Below are 23,094 nucleotides of genomic sequence, written 5' to 3'. Positions count from 1 at the left end.
ACAGGGTTGATGATTCTGCACCTTGTTAACTGGATTCCAGCAGGGGGCAGAGACTGCCAGTTGGGATTGCCACAAGGTGGCTGGACTCATACCATGCTGCTGATATTGCGTATGGAGAGAGAGGCTGTGAGTTGTGTCTAGGTTAGGGTAGGAAGAGCTACTGATACTTTGCAGCATTCAGACTCGTTGTTCAGCATGAGGTCAGGAGTGGGAAAACAGACCCAAGTTCTGGTTCAGAAGAATGGCAGTTGTGAAGAAGAGAGGAGGACCTGCTGATGCAAGTCATCTGTGAAGATCATCTACCACATTTGTATCAATTGTCACAAGTGTAGTGGGCTGGTGACATAAGATCCCGGGAAAGCTGTGGGATAATGGCATTTTTACAAGCTGCTTGTGGTCATGAAAGTTAACTGCTTTGGAAAACATTCTTTTTCTTATCTGGTAAAATTGGGTTAAAATGTTATGGTGGTTTGAATGAGAACGGTACCATAGCCTCACATATCTGGATGCTTTATCATCAGCAAGTGGTTTGCCCTGAGAATGATTAGGAGGCCTTATTGGAGGAAGTGTCACTGGGGTTGGGCTTTGAGGCTTTAAAAGCTCTAGCCATGCCCAGTGTCACTCCCTTCACGCTGCCTGATGAGTTGGATGTATAACTCTCAACTCCTTATCCAGCACCATATTTGCCTGTGTGTTGTCGTGTTTCCTGCCATGATGATACTGAACTAAACCTTTGAAACTGTAAGCAACTCTCAATTATAAATACTTTCTTTTATAAGAGTTGCCTTGGTCATGGTGTCTCTTCATAGCAATGGAACAGTGACTAAGACAGAAGTTGGTATCAGGAGTAGCGTATTGGGACAGCCCTAACTATACTGTTTTTTAGAGCAATATGGAAGACTTTGGGACTTTGGGATAGAAAAACGATTGGGTGCTTTAAGCATATAACATGAAAGACAATGTTGAGGGCAATTTGAACTATGGGGGCACAACTCAAGAAGTTTTATAGGGGAAGAATTTTAATAAGTAGCCAAGAGACTGTTCTTGTGATATTTTAGGGAAGAATGTGGCTGCTTTCTGGCCTTGTCCAAAAAATCTTCCTGAGGCTAATTGAAGAGTTTTTGGACTAATGGTGTTGGAAGAGGAAGTTTCATGATAGCCTGGTATTGACTCTGTAGCATGGCTATTAGTGGCCACTCTGTATGTGGAAAGGAGCAAGCTGAGGAAGGAAAAATACAAAATGCTTAGTTTGGAAAGAAAAGGAACACCAGGAGTGTAATGGTGCCAAGTCCATTGATCAAGTAATAAGAGGTTCAAAGGAGATCCTTATGCTAAATAAAATAAAGTGAAGGATTACCCCAGGAGAAGATCCCACCTAGCTAAGTTTCCACCTTGTGAAAGGGAATTAAAGAAAATCTTAAGCAGTGAAGGGAACCATCAGCAACAGAAAGTTGATGCAGATGTAATTAAATGAGGGGTCCATGTTCCAGCCCCAGCAAGTAGCAGAACCTGACACCTTTGGTCATGTGGTTCCGTCTTTAGAGTGAAGGATGTATAAAAGAGGTGTGGAATATTCCTGCTCAGCTAAGGAAGTCTAGTGAGGCCAGGCATGTGTCCATGTTGTCTCTGAATGGAGACTCAGAGAGGACATTGTGTGAGCTGTGAAGGTGAAAACCTGGATTGTATTGGAGACGCCAAGATGGTGGAGTTGCCAGAGTGTTGGAATACCTGCTGAGGGGAGCTGCTAACAGGGAGTGGAACCAGCCCCAGAGAAAGAAGTCTGTTGCAGTCAACAAAGCTGTAAGGAGTTGGAGATCTGAAGAGTATTTGACATTTGACATGGAGATACAGGGTTTGGAGTTTGCCTAGCTGGTTTTGACTTGCTTTAGTTCAAGTATTTCTTTGCTGTGCTCATTTTACTTCCTTTTGGAATGGTTATATACATTCTGTGCCATTATATGTTGGAAGTGTGTGATATGCTTTTTGATTTTGATTTTACAGGGGGTTACAGTTAAAGAGATTGCTACAAGTCTCAGAAAGATTTGGAACTGACTTTTCAACACTGTTGAGACTGTGATTCATTATGGGAGCTTTTGAAGTTGGACTTGTTGGAAGACCTGTGTCCCTGGGGTGGGCTGTGAGACATCAAAAGCTTAAACCAGGCGCAGCTTCATTCTCTTCCGGCTGTCTGTGCTTTCAAATGTAGAGCTCTCAGTTCCCTATTCAGTTCCGTGTCTGACTGCATGTTGCCATGCTCTCTGCTGTGAGGGTAATGGACCTCTGAAACTGTAAGCACTTGCTTACAGAATGCGTTCTTTTTAAGAACTACCGTGATGATGGTATCTCTTCACAGCAGTAGAACAGTGACTAAGATGGATATACATGCTACATGGTCCAGCAATTTCACACCTGGATTGAAGCTTGAAAAGATGATGCCTATATGATTGGGTTTTATATATTTTTAGAGTGCCAATGTTGTAAAGATTAAAAATCTAAAATAAATACTAGGTATAATTACTAGCAGAGATGAAAAATAAGTTGAGGTGAACTTTTGCTGTGGAATGCTCTTTTTAATTAAAAAATGATTGAAATCTGTGTGCCTTGGTTTGTATGGACATATTTAATCTCTAGGACATAAATACTTAAGGCATATGCAACACAAAGTTATAAAATATGAAAAATTAAATAATATATTCTGTATGGATGTAAAAGTTAGTGATAAAACTAAAAATGATCCCAAAATTCAGTGACAGTTCTAAAGAGGGCAAGAGGAAGATAGATATAGGATGGTATTGATAAAATTAATTCTAATTATTATTTTTATTTTTGATGATTTGATTGATGAGTGTTTCTTGCATTGCTTTTTCTTATACTTCATATATATTTTAAGTTCCTTTGTCTTCTTCATGTTAAATATAAATAAAATAAAAGCCTTAATGCCTTAAATTATTTTTCTTTTTAAGATGTCTTCAAATGGTATCCTTGAGCCATTGTCTTCACTGTGAAGATAATGTAGCTCAGGTTAAATAACTATTTTACCTTCCCTTCCCCATGGTCTGCATTCTAACAGTAGACTTCTGGGTTTCTGAGACAAGTAGGTTTTGGCAGGATGCTTTCATGATATTGTGAGGTTGAAGGCACCCACTTTTTTTTTTTTTTTTGTCTCAGTAGAGTATCTTCCAAACCAGGGCCATCTCTATAAGCAGATTCATGGCATTTTCTGCTAGATCCATAATTGCTGCCTATTGGAAACAGTGAGAAATGGGTAGTTGTCAAGTGTAAACTGTTTGAAGAGAATTTTCTCACATTTTGCAATTGTCTTGTTTTCCAGATTGACCAGCTGAAGCAGGAACTTTCCAAGAAGGAGTCAGAACTTCTTGCCTTACAAACAAAGCTTGAAACCCTTAGCAATCAAAATTCAGATTGCAAGCAACACATCGAAGTGCTTAAAGAGTCACTTACTGCCAAAGAACAGAGGGCTGCCATCCTTCAGACAGAGGTAAGGCAATGTCTAGGCTCTAGAGAGCAGGGACACATCACCATGTACTATGTTTTTCCAGGGAGACATTCCGTAGAGAACCCTTCCCAAAGCTACTGGGGCCATGTGTGTTTTAGGACTTGCAGAATTTCAGATTTTTTCAAGCATGATTTTTGTTTGTGTAGCATAGCTTTGTGACATCCCCTTGCCCCCTCAATTTAGGCAATCCCCCAGACCTAACGTGACTCTTTCTGCAGAGAAAACAGTCTCACACTGAAGTGGGATAAATAAGGATGAAGACCAGATTCGTTGTCTTCTGTTGGTGTGTTTCATGTTATTTACCCAAGGAATTGTTTCATATTTACAATTTTTCTATTCTCTTTTTCCATTGTTTAGAGCATTTTTTGGATTTGACAATTATGAGGAATTGTATCTGGAATGACTAAATTTCATCAAAATCATAAAATGGTTAGACTAGCCCATTCCTTGCTTGACATCATTTGTAAAGATGATTTCTTATTAATTAAATGAAGAAAGGTAGCATTGTATGTTTCTTAAAGGAAATATTGCTCTGTTATTTCTGTTTCATACATAGAGGAACAACAAAAGCATCCTCCACTCTCCCAAAAAGCTACCCCATGTGTTATTATCCTCTTTTTTTTCTTCTTCAGGTTGGATTACACATTGTCTTATAAGAAATGCAACCTATACACTAGTTGTTGTATAAATAAAACAGCTGTCAAAGTGACAGGCGATATAGCAGAGAAGTTAGTAAACAAAGCTGATTTGTGTGTTGAGGCAGCACCTTTTGGATTACTCTGGGAGAAGGCAACATAATTGGCATACATGTTCTCTGGGGTTCTTTGTAACCTGTCTTTGTACATATAGACTTTAAAGTAGTTAAGGAGGAGTTATATTTGTCTTAGGAGTTGGTTGGGTTATTGTGTAGATCTGTGCCCTCAGTCAAAGTTGCATGGGCATTTTCTTTTTTAACTCATGCATTATTGGTATAAATTGGAAGATGACTTTTATCTCATTTGACAGGGTATCAATATAGAGTGTCCGTCTAGAACTCTGCTATTCAGTACTGAGCCATTAATCACACAAGGCTACTTAAATGCACTAGTTTAGTGAAATTTAAAGGGTAGCTCTTTAATCACTGTAGCCATGGTTTACACATTTAGCAATGTCATTGTGACTCATGCCTACTCATTAGACATTTCTGCCCTCTAGCAGTTGTCAATCTAGAACTGGATTACGGAATCCAAATCTGGCCTTTGCTTGATTTCATAAAATATTATTAGAACCCACCATGCCTGTTATTCTCTATGTCGGCTTTCTTGCTCTCCTGGCAGGACTGTTACAGAGCTTGTGTGGCCCGCAGAATTGAGCGGGCCTGTCTCATCTCTCGTGGAAAGCAACTGCCAACCCTCCCAGTGTGACCGTTATGAAGCAGGTCATGCGAGCAGGCACTGGGGTGTCCAGTCAAGGCTCCTTCTCGCTTCATGTTGTGCACAGGCCAGGTAGTTCACTGACTCCTGTTCAGAAGCACAGTTTTTGCTTCACAAAGGCCTCTGCAGATTTGTATTTCCTCTTAAGGCTATTGTCATTGTGTTACTGTGAGTTGGGTGAGGGGAAATGTGAGAACCAAGGCAGCCTGCTTGAACAAACAGGCTCTCAGGTCCCCTAACAGTTCCTATCCAGAAGGCAAGAGTGAGAAAGAAATGCCAGTTCAGAAAGGCTTCTCCTTTCGCTGCCTGATACTGATGCCTGTGGCAATCTGCCTGCCCATCCTTCTGTTTTACTTCTTTCAAATTAACACAGTTTAAATTAGACCCATATATATTTCATGAAAAAGACAGAGGTGACATTATGTGGGCAGCTTCTATCCCATGTTCAATAATTAAATGGCCCAATGGAGAGAGGGTGCTTTGAAGTAGAAATGAAGTCACTCTTCCTGCAAGGACAATGAGATGGTCTTTCCACACTCCTGCTTTGATGTTGAGAGTGTCACATTAATAAGTCTATCGGCTGAAACATCCAAGGAATTTTCCTTTACCTTTTTTCTTCTATTAAGAGTGCTGTGTATAGAAACAGAGGAACAGGTTACCTAATGATGTCTGTCTCTTGAAGAAAGCAATTTTGTTGAAATTAGCTATAATTGTTGAATCATGGGGAAGGGATCGCAGCAGGGTAGAATGCATTGAAGTTCTATCTCCTCTCTTTAGCTCAACAGGGAAGCCACAATCTCCCTACCTCATAAGTGGTTGCTTCATGGGAGAGTGGTCGTTAGGTGAGATATGTTCCATCTCATTATGCCCTATGTTGAAAGACATGAGTTAAACACAGCTGAGGGATGTGGAGCTCATCCTCAGAAGAGGTGACATGGGACAGTTGCTTTCAGCTTGATTGTTGACTCATTCCAAATTGCTTGCCAGACTCGAAGGAAATGGAAAGAGTCTCCTTGGCTTCTCTGGAATATCTGTGCTGCCAGCTGGCTTTTTAGCCGGATATCTGCAATGTGGTATAAATGGTCACCACCACTGGGTATTCCTCTGGAGCACAATGACAGTTGAACTGGCATAATAGTCCCTGTCTGTCAGGAAGGTTCTGCAAGTAGGACCTTTGTGTTTGGGAGGTGGTGGGATGAAGGGTGGGGTGAGAGGTGGGAGGCGAGTTGTCTGGGTTTGTGGCTATGTGGCTTGGCTCTTTGGTTGGTTTGTTTTAACTTGTACAAATACCCAGGCGCTCTTTGACATGTGTGCAATAAATCAGTGGAATAATAATTATAATGTACAGAGATACACCACATGAGTCTTAACATAACATTTTACTTTTAAAAATAGCTTCAAAGGACCCCACAGCCACGTCTTATTTTGTATTTCCCTTAATGTTTCCTGCTCACCGTCTTACCCCATCCAACAAGGCATGCTCTGCTTAGCAGTTGGGGTGCCAATAAATTGACTTGTGTTCTTTTTTGGATATTTTTTGTAATTATTAAGATATCCAGAAAGTAGGAAGGATAAAGTCCTAGCATTTGTTTCGCTTGGAATTAAAGCACTCTTTAAAATGAAGGAAGCCGGGCGGTGGTGGCGCACGCCTTTAATCCCAGCACTTGGGAGGCAGAGGCAGGCGGATCTCTGTGAGTTCGAGACCAGCCTGGTCTACAAGAGCTAGTTCCAGGACAGGCTCCAAAACCACAGAGAAACCCTGTCTCGAAAAACCAAAAAAAAAAAAAAATGAAGGAATGCAGTGTTTGGAAGTGGGAGGTACATGGATGTGCATGCATCTCCCTGTTAGCATGTGTATGTGTGGGGAAGGTCTGAATACAGAGTTCAGGAAAGAGTTTTCCTTCCTTCTAGTAAAGTGTTCAACTGCAAGTTGAGTTTCTTATATTGCTCTTATTGTTATTAGTGTTGTTGCTGTTGGTTGCTAGGATACTTGAACAAGTTAAATTCTTTCTAATCTTTTTATTTTAGCTTTGTGAGTTTCATCTAAAACTTTAGCCTTTGTGATTATATAGGACAGATTTTCACAGTTCAGTTCGGTTACCTTTTAATGTTTCTTTTAAATTTTATTCTTCTTGCCTATATTATATCCTGACGAGTTTCCCCTCCCTCCATTCTTACCGGTTCCTCTCCCTACTTCCCATCTCCCCAAGATCAACACCTCGTTTGTCCCAACCCCCAGAAAAAGAAGAACAGACTTGCCGTGGATATCCACTAAACATGGCCTAATAAGATACAATGAGACTGGGTACAAACTTTCATCTCATGGCTAGGCATGGCAACCCAGTAGGAAGAGAAGGATCCCAAGTACAGGCAAAAGAGTCAGAGACAACCCCACTCCCAATATAGATCACCAATCCATACAACTATAAGGTAAGTGTAGAGGACCTAGCTTAGACCCATGCAGGATCTGTGTTTGTTGCTTCAGTCTCTGTGAGCCCCTAAGAGCCCTGCTTAATTGATTCTGTGGCCTGTATTCTCATGGTGTCTTTGACTGCCTCTGACGCCTACAGTTCTCCCTCCCCATCTTTTTTGTGGTTCCTCTGACTCTGCCTCATCTTTGGCTGTGGGTTTCTGCATCTGCTCCCATCAGTTGCTCAATGACACCCCTCTGATGACATTTGGGCTAGGCACCAATCTATGAGTACAATCATTAAGAATCATTTCACTGACTTTTCTTTTTCCAGTCATGTTTGGTCCTGTCTTGGGTCTCTGGGGAGCCCTGCCTCTGGTTCCTGGCCATGCAGGAAGTGTCAGGCTTGGTCTCCCTCACATGGCAAAGGCCACAAGTTGGGCCATTCGTGGGTTGACCACTCTCCTAAGCTCTGTGTCACCATCACCCCAGCTCATCTTTCATGCTGGACAGTTTGTAGGTTGAAGGTTCAGTCCCGTTTCTAGAAGTCTCGCTGGGTTCTAGAAGGTGGCCAGTTCAAGCTGTGTCCCGCAACAGAGAAATAAATGCAGGTACTGAGTGAGTGTTGGCTCTGTTCCCAAATTAAGACTTTTGTTTCTGCTTTCTTGTAGGGCAGCCTTTTCTCCTGCTCATCACCATTGCCAAACCTCTTGCTATGGTCAATCTTATGTGTACTTTTTAGAAGAAATGAGCTGGTGCTACACAATGTTCAAGGTTTTTTACTAATTTATGTTGCAGCTAGGTCAGGGAGGTGGTCTATATGTCTAAGTCCTTGTCAATGAACAAGGAATATCGGGGTTCTGTGCTCTAACAGGCAAGGACAACATAAGCTAGGTAGGGTGGTGAGTTCCATAGAAAAGGGTCCATGGATTTTATTTTTATAATGTAATCAACACAGATGAGAACATTATATAGTCTGTAGACTCTCTCTCCAGAAAAATTCCTGTTGGCCAACATATACTTACATTCACATGCAGTAATATGTATAGGTTCAGGTAGCTTATAGATTCCCCAAAGGTCTTCCAAGATTAGCAACTTCTTTTCTGTGGCCTGCATGTACATATATATCGGAACAGATTTTGTGCCATATATGTATGGCCATTGTTCACGTGTCATTGTGACATGGCAATGACACTATCTTTGTTGGGAATGGACTCTATTCAGCACAAGGGTATACGATGGAGAAGTGTTTGGTTGACAATGCCTTAAGCTCCTAGCAATCTTACTGCCTTGATTACTAGTAAGCCCGTAGGGACTCTGAGCTAGACTTTATCTTCTGTCTGCTGTCTAATAGCAGACAAGTGAAGGAAGAAAAGAATGGAAATAGATATATAAATAAGTAGCTCCTTAGGAGATTAAAATTTGCAAACTATTCAGATTGTCTATTTATGTATACTATGGATGAAGCCAATGCTAGCGAAGTTACTCTGAGAAACCTGACCTGCTTGGCTCATGCCTTTGAGGAGAGGTATTGGGCACGTGGAGGTGCAGACTCTCCAGGCCTCCGTACAACAGGGCTTTCCTGCACGTGCCTGGAGATGCTTTAGATGGCTCTTGTGTTCCACTCAGCCTTTCCTTCAACTTCAACTTGACATAACAGTGATGTGTGTAACTGGAAGGTTCCTTATTGAGTATCTGTGGTCTTCAAGGTGCTGGTCAGTAGGGAAGGCATCATTTTAGGAGTTTTTGGTCTTGAGCTTTTCCATCTAGTCTGATTACCAAAATGTCTGGCCAGTGTTCTGTGGCTGCCAAAGTGAGTTCTAGAAACTACAGATGAGTGTTTTCAATGCGACTTGAGTTAAACCTGGATTACCACCTGTGAAATCACCATTGAAGTTGTTCTGGTTTAAGGTAAAGTCAGAGATTCGGAGAAGACGGTGAATGGCTTGATTGGGGTCCTGGGCATTGACCTGTTTTTACCATGAACAATAAGGATCCTACCGGATGGAGGTCTCACACAGAGACCTGGCAGTTTTATAACAATGCCTTAATATTTGACTTAACAAGTTCACTAGGTGTGACACTGTCCTGGCTAAGAAGGAGGGGATGAGTCCTCAAGGTAACATTATGGCCACAATAATAAGACTATTATAAGATGTTAGTTAGTACTTTTTAGAAAGTTTACATTGTATAATATTTTTATTTTTTAAAAAATATTTACGGTGTGTGTGTATGTTTGTTTGTTTTGTGTTTCGAAAGGTAAAAGAATACAGGAAGTTAACTACCGTGCTCTCTCTGAGAGGTAGAGAGCAAGGTGTGCCTCAGGTTTTCTGTGATACACAGGTTGTATTTTTGTAATGGATTTATTTTGTAAGTGAATTTTTAACAGAAGTGTGCCAATCAATCCAGGGGGCTTGTGGAAGGTACTGATAGAGGGAGGAGGAATTTTCTTAGCCCATGGTAGCATCTCTCAATGTCTTAGTCACCAGTGACTCAGTGTGACAACTTGATCATGGAGCAAAATTGGGCTATAATTTCTTAAGATGACTCATAAAACCACATTTCTAACAATGAATATGTTAAACGGGTACGTGAGCACGTGTCCGTATTCCTTAGGCTATCTGTGCTGAGACAGACTCTGTGCCACACTGTCTGGTGACAAGAAAGTTGCTGTGACAGGGAGGCAGGAACATTGCATACCTATGATTCTCCACTACTGAGTCTTTAAGACCCACAAGCTTGGAACAAGAGAGTAGTTGTCTTTTTTGTTTTATATAAGTTTGTCATAATATATATTTGATTTTATGTGGGGTTTCTAGGGAGGAACTTCTGATTCCCTTTTCACTTCCTGTCCTGGTTGCTGGGAAGTGACTTTCTAACCACTTCAGACTTTAAGATGCTACTGTCTCTCTTATTTTTTTTCAGATAGACTTTTGCTAATTTCCCTGTTTAATTTTCAAATGCAGATGCTTTTTAAACAGTTATTAGCACACACGCCAAGCCAGATTTGCAGGCTCTGGTACCCTTTGCCCTCATGAAGACAGTGTTCCCCTTTTAAGCTTTGTAAGTAATGTCTTTAAAACTAATAAATTAAGGGACTTGTTGAAAACACACACACACACACACACAAAGTCCTCTTGTCATTTATATTTTTCCAGCTCAGTTCCCTTATTGGCCCACATTTTTAGATGTTTTTATTTGGCGGGGAAAGGCATCGTTTGAAAGTTTTATTGATAACACTTTTAACTGCAAGAAAAAGACGTAAACATGCAGAACAGTAACTATCGTGGTGGCCACAGGTGGGAGGTCTGCAGAATGCTTTATTGCCAATAGGAAAAGAATCGCTGGGAACCACAGTCATTATAGGGGTCACCACTTCTGCCTCATGCATCCCATTCCCATTTTGAGAACATGGATGATGGCAGCTCCAAACACCACACTTTCCTTCCCCTAATGTCTACAGGCTTTGGTTCTCTCTTTAGTAATGATATAGAAAGTTTGGGGTCACATAAAAATGAGTCAGGGTCAGGCTTTGGAGACCCAGAGTAGGCAAAGTGCCCTTGTAGCTATCCAGGGAAGGAACTGGCTAAAAGGGTTGTTATTTTTATAGATTTTAACTCTCTTGCTGAATTAGGCAGGCAGCCCGTTGCTCTCCTCAGGTACCCACAGGAAAGACAAAGGAACCAAGGTGAAACGCCCAGGCCATCGTGAGCTCTAGTGAGAACTTCCAGCGACAGCTGCCTGGCACTTTCAGGATCTTCAGAAGTCGGCCTAGATAGCTGCCGACATCATTCCCTTTCACAGGTCAGGAGTCTAGTGCAGTCTTTGCTCGAGTTCTCGGAAAATGCCTTATTTAACACCTTGTTAGGATGAAATTGCTTCTGACTTTACAAACACAGGTGTCCAGTTTGGATCCTAATGAACTGTGAAATAGGTAGATGTCTAAAAGGAAATTCTATAAATTGTGAACAGGGCTCTGTCAGCACACTAAATGGATTAGGAAAATTCATTGTCCGCCCTGTAACTGAACACCAGTGTGATGCATGCCCCCGAATTAGTCCTGAAAAGCCAATAAAACAGAGGAAGAAAGTCGAGCCTCAGAGATGTTGATTGTGGGGGTTCCCCACCACAAATGAATCTGGTCCAGGAGGCCTTGGAAATCAGAATGGCTATTCAGAAAGGGCAAGAAGGAGTACATAAAAGCAGACAACACAGAATTTATGGAGCAAAACCACAAACACCTTATTTTCCATTGTACTAAAATAGTGCTATTTTACACTACTCTTTTTGTATGTAATTCTGCTTTCAATTTTATATTGTTACTGCAACTCAAATCTCATTATAAGTGTTCCAACAAAAATCCCCTTTTAATCAAAAACTTTCCAAGCCCTGGCTATTGTAGGCATTTTTTGAGCAACCTATTTTCCTATCGGAACAAAAGAATTTGGCCTCCCCCTTTGAGCCTGTGGGGATGTTATCTGACCCGGGTGGCCAAGCATATAATTAAGATAACTGAATCATTTTAATTTCTGTATTAAACCCTTTCATCATCAGTGGCCATTGTTTTGGGGTAGAGAGATAGTGAATCAGAATTCTTTTATTTGCTTTGAGAGGAAATAGGTGGGTCATTGGTACTTCTGTTGGTGAGACGCCTACTTGGTAAAGTCATTGCCTGAAACAAGTTTGAGAATGATGGTGACGGCATCCAGTTCACCAGTCATCCATGAGAGCACCCATGTCTGTGTGTTAGTGCTATCTGGGGGTAGTCTGTGCTTCTGCCATGTCTGTGGGAAGCTGCCCCTTGCCATCTAAAGGGCGTGACGGCATCGTGGGGGAATTTCAACAGAACTGTCAGCCTTACGTGCTTTCCTTTGTAGAAATGAATGCTACGCAAAATAGGATTTATTAAATACGTTCATTTGCCTCTCCCATCTGTGAGTCTGCCATTGGAATGCTGTTTAGGATTTGACTCTGCTCTCTGACAACATGTCCTCTTCCCATGTCCCTTGAGGAAGGACCCACATGCTTCAGTTAGATTTTTTGCTGTGTATTTTTATAGCAGCCCTAAAGGCCAAGATAGATCACATGGCAGGGCCTCTGCAAGAAGAAGCCCCTTCTTTTTAGATGTACTTTTTCTTTAAGTACATGAATTTATTTTGCACAGATATTTTCTTCTCTTAGTTTTTTAAGGCGATATGGTCAAGGTAATAAGTTGCACAGACATGAACCCTCGGAAATTAGTTTTATTTAACAAAATATATTGAACTCTACAAAATTTTGGGCATTTAACTTAATCTTTAAATTGTATTTGTTATTATCAGTGTGTATGTGTGTCGGGGAGAGAACATGGATGTGTGAGCCATGGTGTTCTTTGTGGAGGTCAGAGGTCAACTCTCAGGAGTTCCTGCGTTCCTTCCACTGTGAGCTCCTGTGATTTAACTCACATCAGGCTTCTATGACGAGCTTTACCTGTTATTTTCAGATGTAGATGATTTCTCAAGTCCTTCTAATCAGATAGGATTTTTCCCCCTCAATATTCCCTGGTACTTGTTTATTTGAAGTCGAACAGGCTGTAACTTGGAGTTGTAGCACCTTCTGATCGTGACAGGAGAGGGTCCAATTCCTCATTTTCCGTGGGTGACTCCTTGGCTGGTAATCTTTCCATGCACCAACAGCAATGGGCGAGCACCTTTGTAGCCCTTCAGAGAGCGTCTCAAGGAAGGAAAAGTCAGGAGGGCAGGGAGAACCCAGCTCTTTCTGAGGGTATTGGTGAGGCTGAATCTGCCCTTCAGTCCCAGTGTCGTCCACAGGCAGGAAGCACATTTGATATTTGTAGTGGGAGCTGCGGGCTGTGTTCCTGCTGCCCCAGCTCCCGGTCGCCTGGCTAGCATATGCCCCGAAATAATAACACACAAACTGTATTCTTTTAAACACTGCTTGGCCCATTATATCTAGCCTCTTCTCAGCTAACTCTCGCACCTGGATTAGCCCATTTCTAATAATGTGTGTAGCACCCCAAGGGCTTACCGGGAAGATTCTAGCCTATGTCCATCCTGGGTTGGAGCTTCATCACGTCTGCTCCAGAGAGGAGAGCTATCGAGTCTGAGCTCACTTCCTCTTCCTCCCAGCATTCTGTTCTGTTTACTCCACCCACCTATGTTCTAACCTATGAGGGCCAAGCAGTTTTTTTTTAATTAATTAACCAATGACCTTCCTCCATCAGATATTAACTCACTATATCGGTTTTAAGTCTTTGGAAAACCTTTAGCCACATTTGTATTTTCTACTCCGTGTGTATAACATGATTGGAGCCTGCTTGTTGGGGTTTTTGTCCTGCCCAGTTTCCCACAGCTGTTTAGACCCAAAGAAAATCACACAGAGATCTCTATAAGTTATAAAGCTGATTGGCCCATTAGGTCAGGCTACTTATTAGCTCTCGTAGCTTATATTAACCCATTATTCTGATCTGTGTTAGCCATGTGTCTCAGTACCTTTTGTAGTGGGGCAGATCACATCCTGCTGCATTGATGGTCTGGGTAGGAGTGGGAGGAATCAACTTCCTCCTTCCCAGAATTCTTCTGTTCTCATTGCATCACTTTTACTTCCTGTCTGATTTTCCCGCCTATACTTCCTGCCCGGCCAATCAGCATTTATTTAAAACATGATTGACAGATACAGACAATTCTCCCGCACATGTGTGTGTGTGTGTGTGCTTGTGTGCCTACACACATTTCTGAGAAATGTGCTTTCTAAAGCATTCTGATACAGAAATGGTCATAGAATCATTTTGGTAACCTCTTTGGATCTCTTATGAGTTATTTCTAAGGTACCTAGTATGTGTTAGGCATGGTGCTAGAGCAGGAAGATTATGAAAGTCAGAACACCTGGAAGTCTGCTGCGAAACAGTCTTGTTTAGAAATGCTTTTACAAACAAACCTGAGCAATAACTATATTAATGTCAACATGGAAGGGATAAAATTTTGCAGGGTTCCACACCTAGACAAAGAACTGCAGGCAATGAATGACTCTGGGAGAAGAAGAATTAACTTCTCCCAAGGTCAAGGCCCCTTATTGGTAGTCCAGTGCAGTGCAGAGGGTCAGTCTTGAAACCATATGCTCACAAACAGCAAATTGGATTCACTTGGTTCTATTTACATATATTTGTACATATATATGTATGAAACAATAATAATCAAATAAAAAGAGACTATGAACTTGAGAGTTGGGTGGACATAGGCCGGGTTTCAGGGAAGGTAACTAAGAAGGGTTGGAGGGAAGAAAGGGAGGGGAAAGTGATGTCATTCTATTTCAATCAAAACATAAAAATACTTGATGAGCTAATAACACACTATTATTCTCTTCTATCCCAGAAGTGGCTGGTCTTAGGCAGTGTTTTTATGCTAGCACCGGGAGAAGATGTGAGTTAACCCCTGTGGAGAACAGACAAAATATCCTTAACTATCAATCATTCTATTTATTATCTGTGTATCTGTCTGTCATATGTGTGCGAGCACATATGTGTGTACTTGTATGAAGAGGTGAAAAGTCAATGGTAAGTGTCTTCCTCTTTTCTCTGCCTTTGAGACAAGGTCTCTCATAGAAACTTGAATTTGCCAATTTTCCTAGACTGACCAGGCAATCCTAGGATCCTCCTGTTGCCACCTCCCCGCATTGGGATTACAGAGTCCTAATGCTGTACCCTGATATTTTCTGTGGGTGCGGGAGATTGAAGTCCTCATAGCTGCACAGCAAACACTTATTGGGTCATCTCCTTAGCTTCCTGCAAATCATCCTATATGAATGATGTCTAAAACTGGCACATTTGGTGATAGTTCTTTTGCATATGAAAATTATTGAACATAAATATCAACTTAGAAAATTTTGTGGTAGACAAAGCATTCATATTTCTAAAGAATGGAAGTTTTGAAAATACATAACCAAAGACCCAAGAACCCTATAAAATAGGTCTGATCTGCAGTCAGCATACAGAGAAATGAATGTAAATGTACCCAGTGTTTTAAGTGTAATCTGATAAGATAAATGCATAGGAAGACTACACTGAAGAGTAATTTTTGACTTGACCGGCAAAAGTCCAAAAGTTTAAAGTGTTTTCGGTTGGCCATACCATCGGGAAAACTAACTCTCTAATAATGATGCTCTTAAAGCAGAATGGTTATTCCCTTGGGCAAGTTTGGCAACAGTTACCAAATTTTCCATCTTTGCCTTGGAATCTCAGATCTAGAAATAGATCTCAAAGGTACACTGACAAAATATAAGCAAATGCCTTAACATTCATGACTAATACCCACAAACTCTAGAAATAATCAGGGCATCTACCAGGATTGGACCAATTCAATAAATTGTGGTGATTTATAGGTGGAATCCTGTGGATCTATGTAGAATGCAAACGTGGTCTTGGTATACTGATAAGAGGTGGTCTGTGGACTACACTCTCAAGTGAGAGAGCAGCAGGTGATTAAGAGAGCAGGGCTCACCTATTTATGTGTGGGATGGAAGGGCTCTAACCATATCTGTATGTTTGCAAGCAAATCTGAAAATCAGTCAATAAATACGGAGGGCTTAGGATGGAGTTTAGAGGGACAGAACCTAGATCTTTTGTTTGGTTGTTTTGTTTTTTAAGACAGGAATTTTTGTGTAACAGCCCCAGCTATCCTGGAACTAGCTCTTGTAGACCAGCCTGGCTTTGAACTCACAAAGATCTGCCTGTCTCTGCTTCCCGAGTGGTGAGATTAAAGGCGTGTGCCACCACCGCCCATCGAATCTAGATGTTTTCAATGAACGTTATGTTATAGATTTGCTTTTGAACTGTGAGAATAGTTTATATATTTTCAAAGCCAAATTAAATCCTGAAACATAATCCTTAAATAATTAGAAAGAAAATGAAGTTTCCTCCAGGTTACGTTTGGACAGTGAGGATGAGCACGGAGGCAGTCCACTGCAGGTACTTTTAGAACCTGTATGTCTATTTCTAGTGGGGTTTCTTGAAGACAGACAGAAATATAAAAGCTTCTTAAGGCTCCTTGGGCAATACATTATTCGTTGTAATGTGGATATTATTGTCTAAGCTCGTTATTTGAAGAACCGAATTAAGGGAATATTTCTTGTTGTCAATGAGAATTTGATTTTCAGCATAGGATGGAGGGAGTGCACAGGTTACTCCAATCAGCACCATGGCTCATACAGAACTGAAACATATGGGTGAACTTGGGGAATGTTTTATCCTCAAAGATAAGCACATGCACGTTTCTTAAGTGACATATAGGAGGATATATGCTAACTATAAATAGATATGTGCTATTGTATATTCTAGCCATTCCTCTAAAAAGTCCTAGAACTCAGGACAATCCCGCAATAGTCACCACTTCTGCTGCCACATTTCACTATTTCCCTAATTAAGGCTGCTGAGGAAGTGGACAGGAGACGTTGCCTGGAACAGCTTACCATGCTGCCAAAAGGGTGGGGATGGGATTATCAATTCCTCACTGAACTCTGGGAAAGAATGAAGGCAGATAAAAAGCTGCAACTGTGGTATATGCCTGTAACCCCAGTATTTCAGAAGTGGAGGAAGGGGGACCATGCGTCTGAAGTCAGCCTGGGCTACATAATGAAACGCTCTCTTACACATACAAGCTGATGAAGCAGTCTTTCTGGAAAAATAAGTTTGAATCTTACGGTAAGTAGTAAAGCCTAGGAGGAACTTGGCAAAGAAAACCTTCAGCTAGGCATAGTGAACAAGCTCCCCATGTGGAAAACTCCTGATCGTATAAATTAGATTATATATTTGCAAATAAAGAGAGGTAGGGAAGAAACCCATAGATTAACAGCACTCAACAACATATCACACAAAATAAAGGCCTTATTATGATCCTATTAAGTAATGAAACAACAAAATTCTGTGCCAACTGGAGAAAGTAAAACAGTTAATATGTAAAGGAATAATTGCTAAATTTTCTTATGACATGGTAATGGTTTTATTTTTGATAAGAAATCTTTATCTTATAAAGATAAAGACCTAGAAATGTTTGTAGATAAGATAAAGTAGCCTTTGCGACCTGGTTTAAAATAATTATGGAAGTTGAGAAAGAAAACACTAGTCCAGAAGAAGTAAGCCCTGTTATGTATATTCTTTCTCTACAAGGAGAGTTTCAAAGGAATATCATGCTCCAGAAGACATACAGCGCAGCTAAGGTCAGGGCCGCAGTATCTTAATGTGGCTGCAAGTAGATCAGCAAGCTTGGCAGAGAAGGATATTTCTTAGTGTGGATAAGATCTGAGGGAAAGCAAAAGTTATTTGGTTGTACTTCTGTTCAGTCAATGGGCTTGTGTTCTTGTGCAAGTGGAATCCCATTTTTCTCTTGTTTTTGGACTTCCCAGCTTTATTGTTCTATGTATTTTTAGATCTGTTACTCCCAATGGGGAGTGGCCACTTTCATTGCTGTCTTTACAGTGTTCACCACTGAGTCCTTCACATTGCTCTCTAACTTGATGCTTTCATTTTTGAGGATGGAGCCATTTTTATCTTGTGTTCCTCCTTCTTCTACATCTAGCTGTGTTCATCTGGCTTTGTGTTTAACTGTTATTAGGTATCCTTAAGTACAGGCTCATATTAAAGACTGTACAAAGTTTGGGAATTTTTTCACAGTCCTGGAAGGTATTACACGTTCCCAGTCCTATGACGAAATAAATGTAGGGGCTGGTGAGATGGTTCAATGGGTAAAGGCTCCTGCTGCCAACTCCAGTGCCTTGAGTTCAATCCCTAGGACCAATGTGGTAGAGGAGCAAACAAACCTCCTCCTGCAAGTTATCCTCTGACTCTCTCTGTCTGTGTCTCTCACTAAATAAAAATGTTAAAAAATAAACAAGTGATGGTGGCTGTGTCACGACTCTGCTAGAATGCTGGCCCTCTACATTTTCACACGAAGCCTTGGTCCTGCTCACTGCGCTGATTGCGTCATCTCCAGGACGGAACTTATAATTCACGTTAGGAATATTTCTATGGTTCATAGTTTTTATTTTTCCTGGCACAATGGTGCTTTCTACTGATGGCTAACTTGATTAAAGTGCTTGTCACTGGAAAAATCCTTAGGATGAAGTCACTAATGGAGTTAACACAATTGAACACATTTTGTCCAGCAGGAAGTGTCATATATCATCAAGACTCAAATGATAGTATCATATCACATTTATTAAACACTTACAGGTGCCAAAGCCCATTTGTAATGTCAAATAATCTGTAAATCTATCCCTAGACATTTGTAGTACTTGACACTGGTGGGTTTTCTCATTTTATACAGCTTTGTATATGCAAAGTGGCCATAGTTAGAGTGGATTTAAAAGTTATCTGCAATATATATATTAAATCCACTCTAACTTCCATATATATATGGAAGAGCCAGGGTACATTATGTGAAATTCACTTATTCCTAGTCTTTTTCCATGTGTAGTTCCAGAACCAAAGACAGCACTGTAGAATAAGTTCTACAATGTAGGCAGAGACAAGGAGGTGTAGACTCTGGGCATTAAGGTGCTTGGGGAGTAACTCAAGAGAGGTCTGCAGAGGAGAGAACTTGTTGTAGACCCTGACAAATAAAGTGTTTCTAGGATGGGGGAGACGGAGGGGAAAAGAAAAAGTAGCAGAAGACAAAATATCACAGAGGCTAGAGCTCAGCAAGTAAAAACACTTGCTGTGCCAGGTATGAGAAATTGAGTTTGATCTCCAGCGCTGGTTCACAGTATAATGGAAGTAGATGGATGACTGGCTTTCCCTCCTAAAAAGACTGCTCTACTGCATGAGCCGGTGACTTTGAGGCCACTGGAGACACCCATCAGGCCAAAATATTTTAAACAAACACTGGAGTAGATTCTACTCAAGTCTTCTTTTTCCTTTCTTCTTTTTCTTTTTTAGGGTTTCTTTGTGTAGCCCTGGCTGTCCTGGAATTTACTCTGTAGACCAGGCTGGCTTCAAACTCACAGAGATCTGCCTGCCCTTGCCTCCTGAGTGCTGGGTTTAAAGGGACATACCACCACATTCAACCCCTCAACTGTTTTCAAAAGTTTTAAAAAAACGTGTGTGTGTGTGTGTGTGTGTATGCATGCGTGCACACACTCTTGTGTACTTGTTCAACTCAGAGGACACCTTGAAGGAGTCAGTACTTTCCTTACATCTTATGGACCTCAAGGACTGAACTCAGGTCCATAGACTCGGTGGTAAGTGCCCTTACCCACTGAGCTGCACACCCTCGTAATTCTTTCTAAACACACTGACGCTGTACCCTCTCCAGGGTTTTCACTGGAAATGTCTCTTCACAGTCTTGTTACAGACTGTGTGTTTGTGCTAAGGCTTTGGACTGTATTGTAGAGAACCTTTCGATATAATGAGAATTTACTGAATGTGAACATAACAACTTGCCTTCTTACTCTGTTTTCTAGGGATCTCTGGTCAATACACCTGGAGCTGGCACCCTGTTGCCCCTATCTGGATATTATTACGCACACAGTGCTTTAGTGAGTCATTCATTTGTGGATGGACACAGCTTATTTTCAGTGTTTCTCGTATTAGAGATGGAAGAAGTGGGCTGTGTGAACTTTCATCCATTTCGACAAAGCCAAATAATCCGAGAGAGGTCCTTTGACTCTGTGGCTGTGCAGTTCCTTGTGTTGGCCCTGGAGTGCGGCTGAGAGGCAAGGGGTCTGTGGAGCTGGTGTGGATGACAACCAGCACGTGTGATGAGAATTCGTAAGCTCTATGATGCTGTATGGAGGAGTTAGAACGCCTTAGCAGCGGGCTCAAACATTTCTCTTTCCTTCAGAGAAACTTAAAATCATACCCCCTTAACAACTAGTTTTAGAAAAAAACTGCATAGATATGCTTATTTATATATACATACATATTTGAATATATATGCTAGCTTTAATAAAGATAGAAGTTTAATGAGTAATTCTGAATGAAAAAGTTTAACTATAAGCACGAATCTTCAAAGTTTAGCCTTAAGATGAAATAACATGCTTACAGTTGAAACACTGGTGTCTTTGAAAGCTAGAGTATTTGTATTTTTGTAAATTAATAAGAAGTTTGCATAACTTGGAGTAGAGAGATGGCTCAGTGGGTGAGAGTGCTTTCTGCCTCTGCAGGAATCTGAGTTCAGATCCAAGTCCTGATGTAGAGGACAAGTGTGGCTTCAGCAAGGGGCTCAGTGTAAAGAGCTTCACTCTCAAGCTTGATGACTTAAGTTCCATCTCTGGGAACCCAAGAAGTTGTCTTCTGATCTCCAAACATATATGTTAGCCTTGGCATGTGTCACACACATACACACATGCACACACATTAAATAAATAAGCAAACAAATACGTCCAAAAAGCTGAGTGAGATCATACAGGTCTATAACCCCAACATTGTGAAAGCACCAGAAGGAAAGTTTTTGGGGCCGTTTGGCCCCCAGCCTAGCTCCAGGCTTAGTGAAACATCTGTTTTACAGGGAATGGAGTCAAGAGTGACAGAACAGGATACCTGGAGTCCTTTTCTGATGTCCACAAACACTTTTGCATACCTGCACACTTGTGCGCACAAACCACACACATACATTACACATGCAGCACCACACACATAAGTAACATAAATCATAAGAGTAGATGTATGTTTCCTATACATGACTTTAGGTAAGTCATGCATATCTCAGAAATAATGTACCTTGGTCTTAGAGAAAGACAATGTCACTGATGAAAATCAAGGAGTTTCCTAATGGTCTTTAAAATTACACTGTAACATTTAATGTATGTGTGTATGTATGTATGTGTGTGTGTATGTATGTATGTATGTATGTATGTATGTATGTATGTATGTATTCAGTTCTTGCTAGAGACAAGACTTCACCTAAGCATAGATAATCTTTCTGTGCCTAGTGTACGGAGCAGGGAGAGCCAGGTGGGAGCTTATTTGTTGCACAGTTTACATTCTGGCCTAGTGAAAGCCATAATGTTCCTGCACAATAAATATCTCCACCCTCACTGGGGACAGGGAGACTTAAATGCAATTGTGTCCAATTTTTAACCCCTGACTTGCCTGGCTTGACTGCTCTCTCATTTCATAATTATGGCGCTGTCTTTTGTTTGTTTGTGTCTTTGGGCTTTCCAGAACTGTCACTGCCAGGAGCCTTTCTTCACGATGCAGAGTGCTGGGACCTTGACCTTGCCTGAGACCTGAACTCAGCTCTCACAGGGTCTGGACTGTGGTGTTCTGCCTGCTCTCCGTCACATCTTATTGTGGGGGGTGTAGTCTGAATGAAGTGGGCACAGAGGGTTTGGCACAGGGGTAACTTTTCTTTGGTCTTCAGTGTCTCTTGTGTCCCTGATGCTAGGTCAGAGCATTCCAACAGGAATTGCCTCCATTGATGCCATGAGTGTCCTAAACTCATCCCTCCTGCTCCCATTCCTTTCTGGGCTCCTAAAATGACATCTCTTAGCAGTGAGAATAACTGGTTCCTCATTATGTTTACTGCTGTCTGATTTCAATACTCCAACCACTCTTTCCTTTCCCTGTTTTTCTCTTCTTTCCTTTTGATATCATTTTCTCTTGTCATTCTCTTCAGCTTATAGCTCTTGTCTCCCAAGTTGCTTCTTTTGTTTTTTTCTCATAACCCAACACCTCCTATATCAACATTACAGGGTTCAGCCATGTTTCATAAACTAGGGGACTTGACTCAGCTTGAACTCTGGGAGCTGGGGAGCAGAAGCCCCTCTGTTGATGATTCTTTCTTTCAGGAGCCAGAGGTCTAGTGTTGGTGAATCCTCTGACTTTAAGGGTGTTAGGAAGTCTAGACTTGGGGGGCTTGTTTTTACTCACTCACTTATTCATTCATCCAATATATGATTTCTAAGAAAATACTGGCAAACAGCTAAATAATTTTATAATAGTGTTCATATCAAACAGAGCACATCTGTTAAACATTACTTGGACTCTTAGTCAAGCAACAAAAAGTTTTCCAATTTTGAAGGTAATTGTTGAGCTCAATTCTCTTTACACTTCTCTGCTTTTTGATTGATCATTTCTTTGGTGTCTGTTTCCCATGCAAAGGTTGTCCCTAGGTTCCCAGGAGGCAATGTGGTATTCTGCTTAACAGTAAGGTTTGGATATCAAAAGGCCTGAGTTGAAATGTAGCTGTTACACAGTAAGTTTGTTAGGGTTATACACTACAAACCACTGGTAAAATGTGCCTAGTGATTACTTGTATGAATTACTTAATAGCTGTTTTCTTACTATGTATCCAATGAGTGGTGTAAGTATCGAAGATATCATCAAGAATAACCAGGCAGGTGTTTACATGATGTATTTAACCTTCTAGAATGTCTGTTTTCTAAAGCAGAGGAGATAGGAATACTTACCTTAAGGGTCAGTGGCAGGATGCAGGTGCAGTACAAAGCCTGTCATATACCTACCTCTTAATGAACTCTTCACACCAGTTGTGTTGTTTAGAGTAGAGATAAAAACTGGTTCCAAAGGGAAGAAAACAACAGAAGGAAATTGGAAAGTGGCTTGAGGAATGAGGGAAGAAATAAAGAAATCACCATTCTAAATTGGGTGGCATGTGGAAACATTCAGCTGTTGAGATATACTGGGGATTCGAAGACTACTGAGTCCTGGTGATGGGAAAATGGCGGGAGAAGGGGTGGCATTGCATCTGAGCAGGACATGGAGGTAAGAGTGTGGATGTATTCAAGCATTCCTCATGGGGTGTTTG

General features: G+C 41.1%; 1 protein-coding gene across 9 annotated transcripts in view; it reads left to right on the top strand.

The window, feature by feature from the left end:
- The window catches only part of Erc2 (ELKS/RAB6-interacting/CAST family member 2), an 893,871-nt gene that overhangs the window by 306,809 nt on the left and 563,968 nt on the right, over positions 1-23,094 (top strand). For all 9 annotated transcript variants that reach the window (XR_009057130.1, XR_009057128.1, XR_009057129.1 and 6 more), the window contains one exon: positions 3,332-3,499. Coding sequence is in view for 6 of the 9 variants with exons in the window: in XM_057769470.1 (XP_057625453.1) it covers positions 3,332-3,499 (168 nt within the window). In the remaining 3 variants the exon portion in view is untranslated. The remainder of the gene's footprint in view (positions 1-3,331; positions 3,500-23,094) is intronic.

Source organism: Chionomys nivalis, chromosome 5 (assembly GCF_950005125.1).
Source record: "Chionomys nivalis chromosome 5, mChiNiv1.1, whole genome shotgun sequence".
In the NCBI taxonomy this organism is placed as follows: Eukaryota; Metazoa; Chordata; class Mammalia; order Rodentia; family Cricetidae; genus Chionomys; species Chionomys nivalis.
This window is presented reverse-complemented; position numbering and strand designations above follow the sequence as displayed.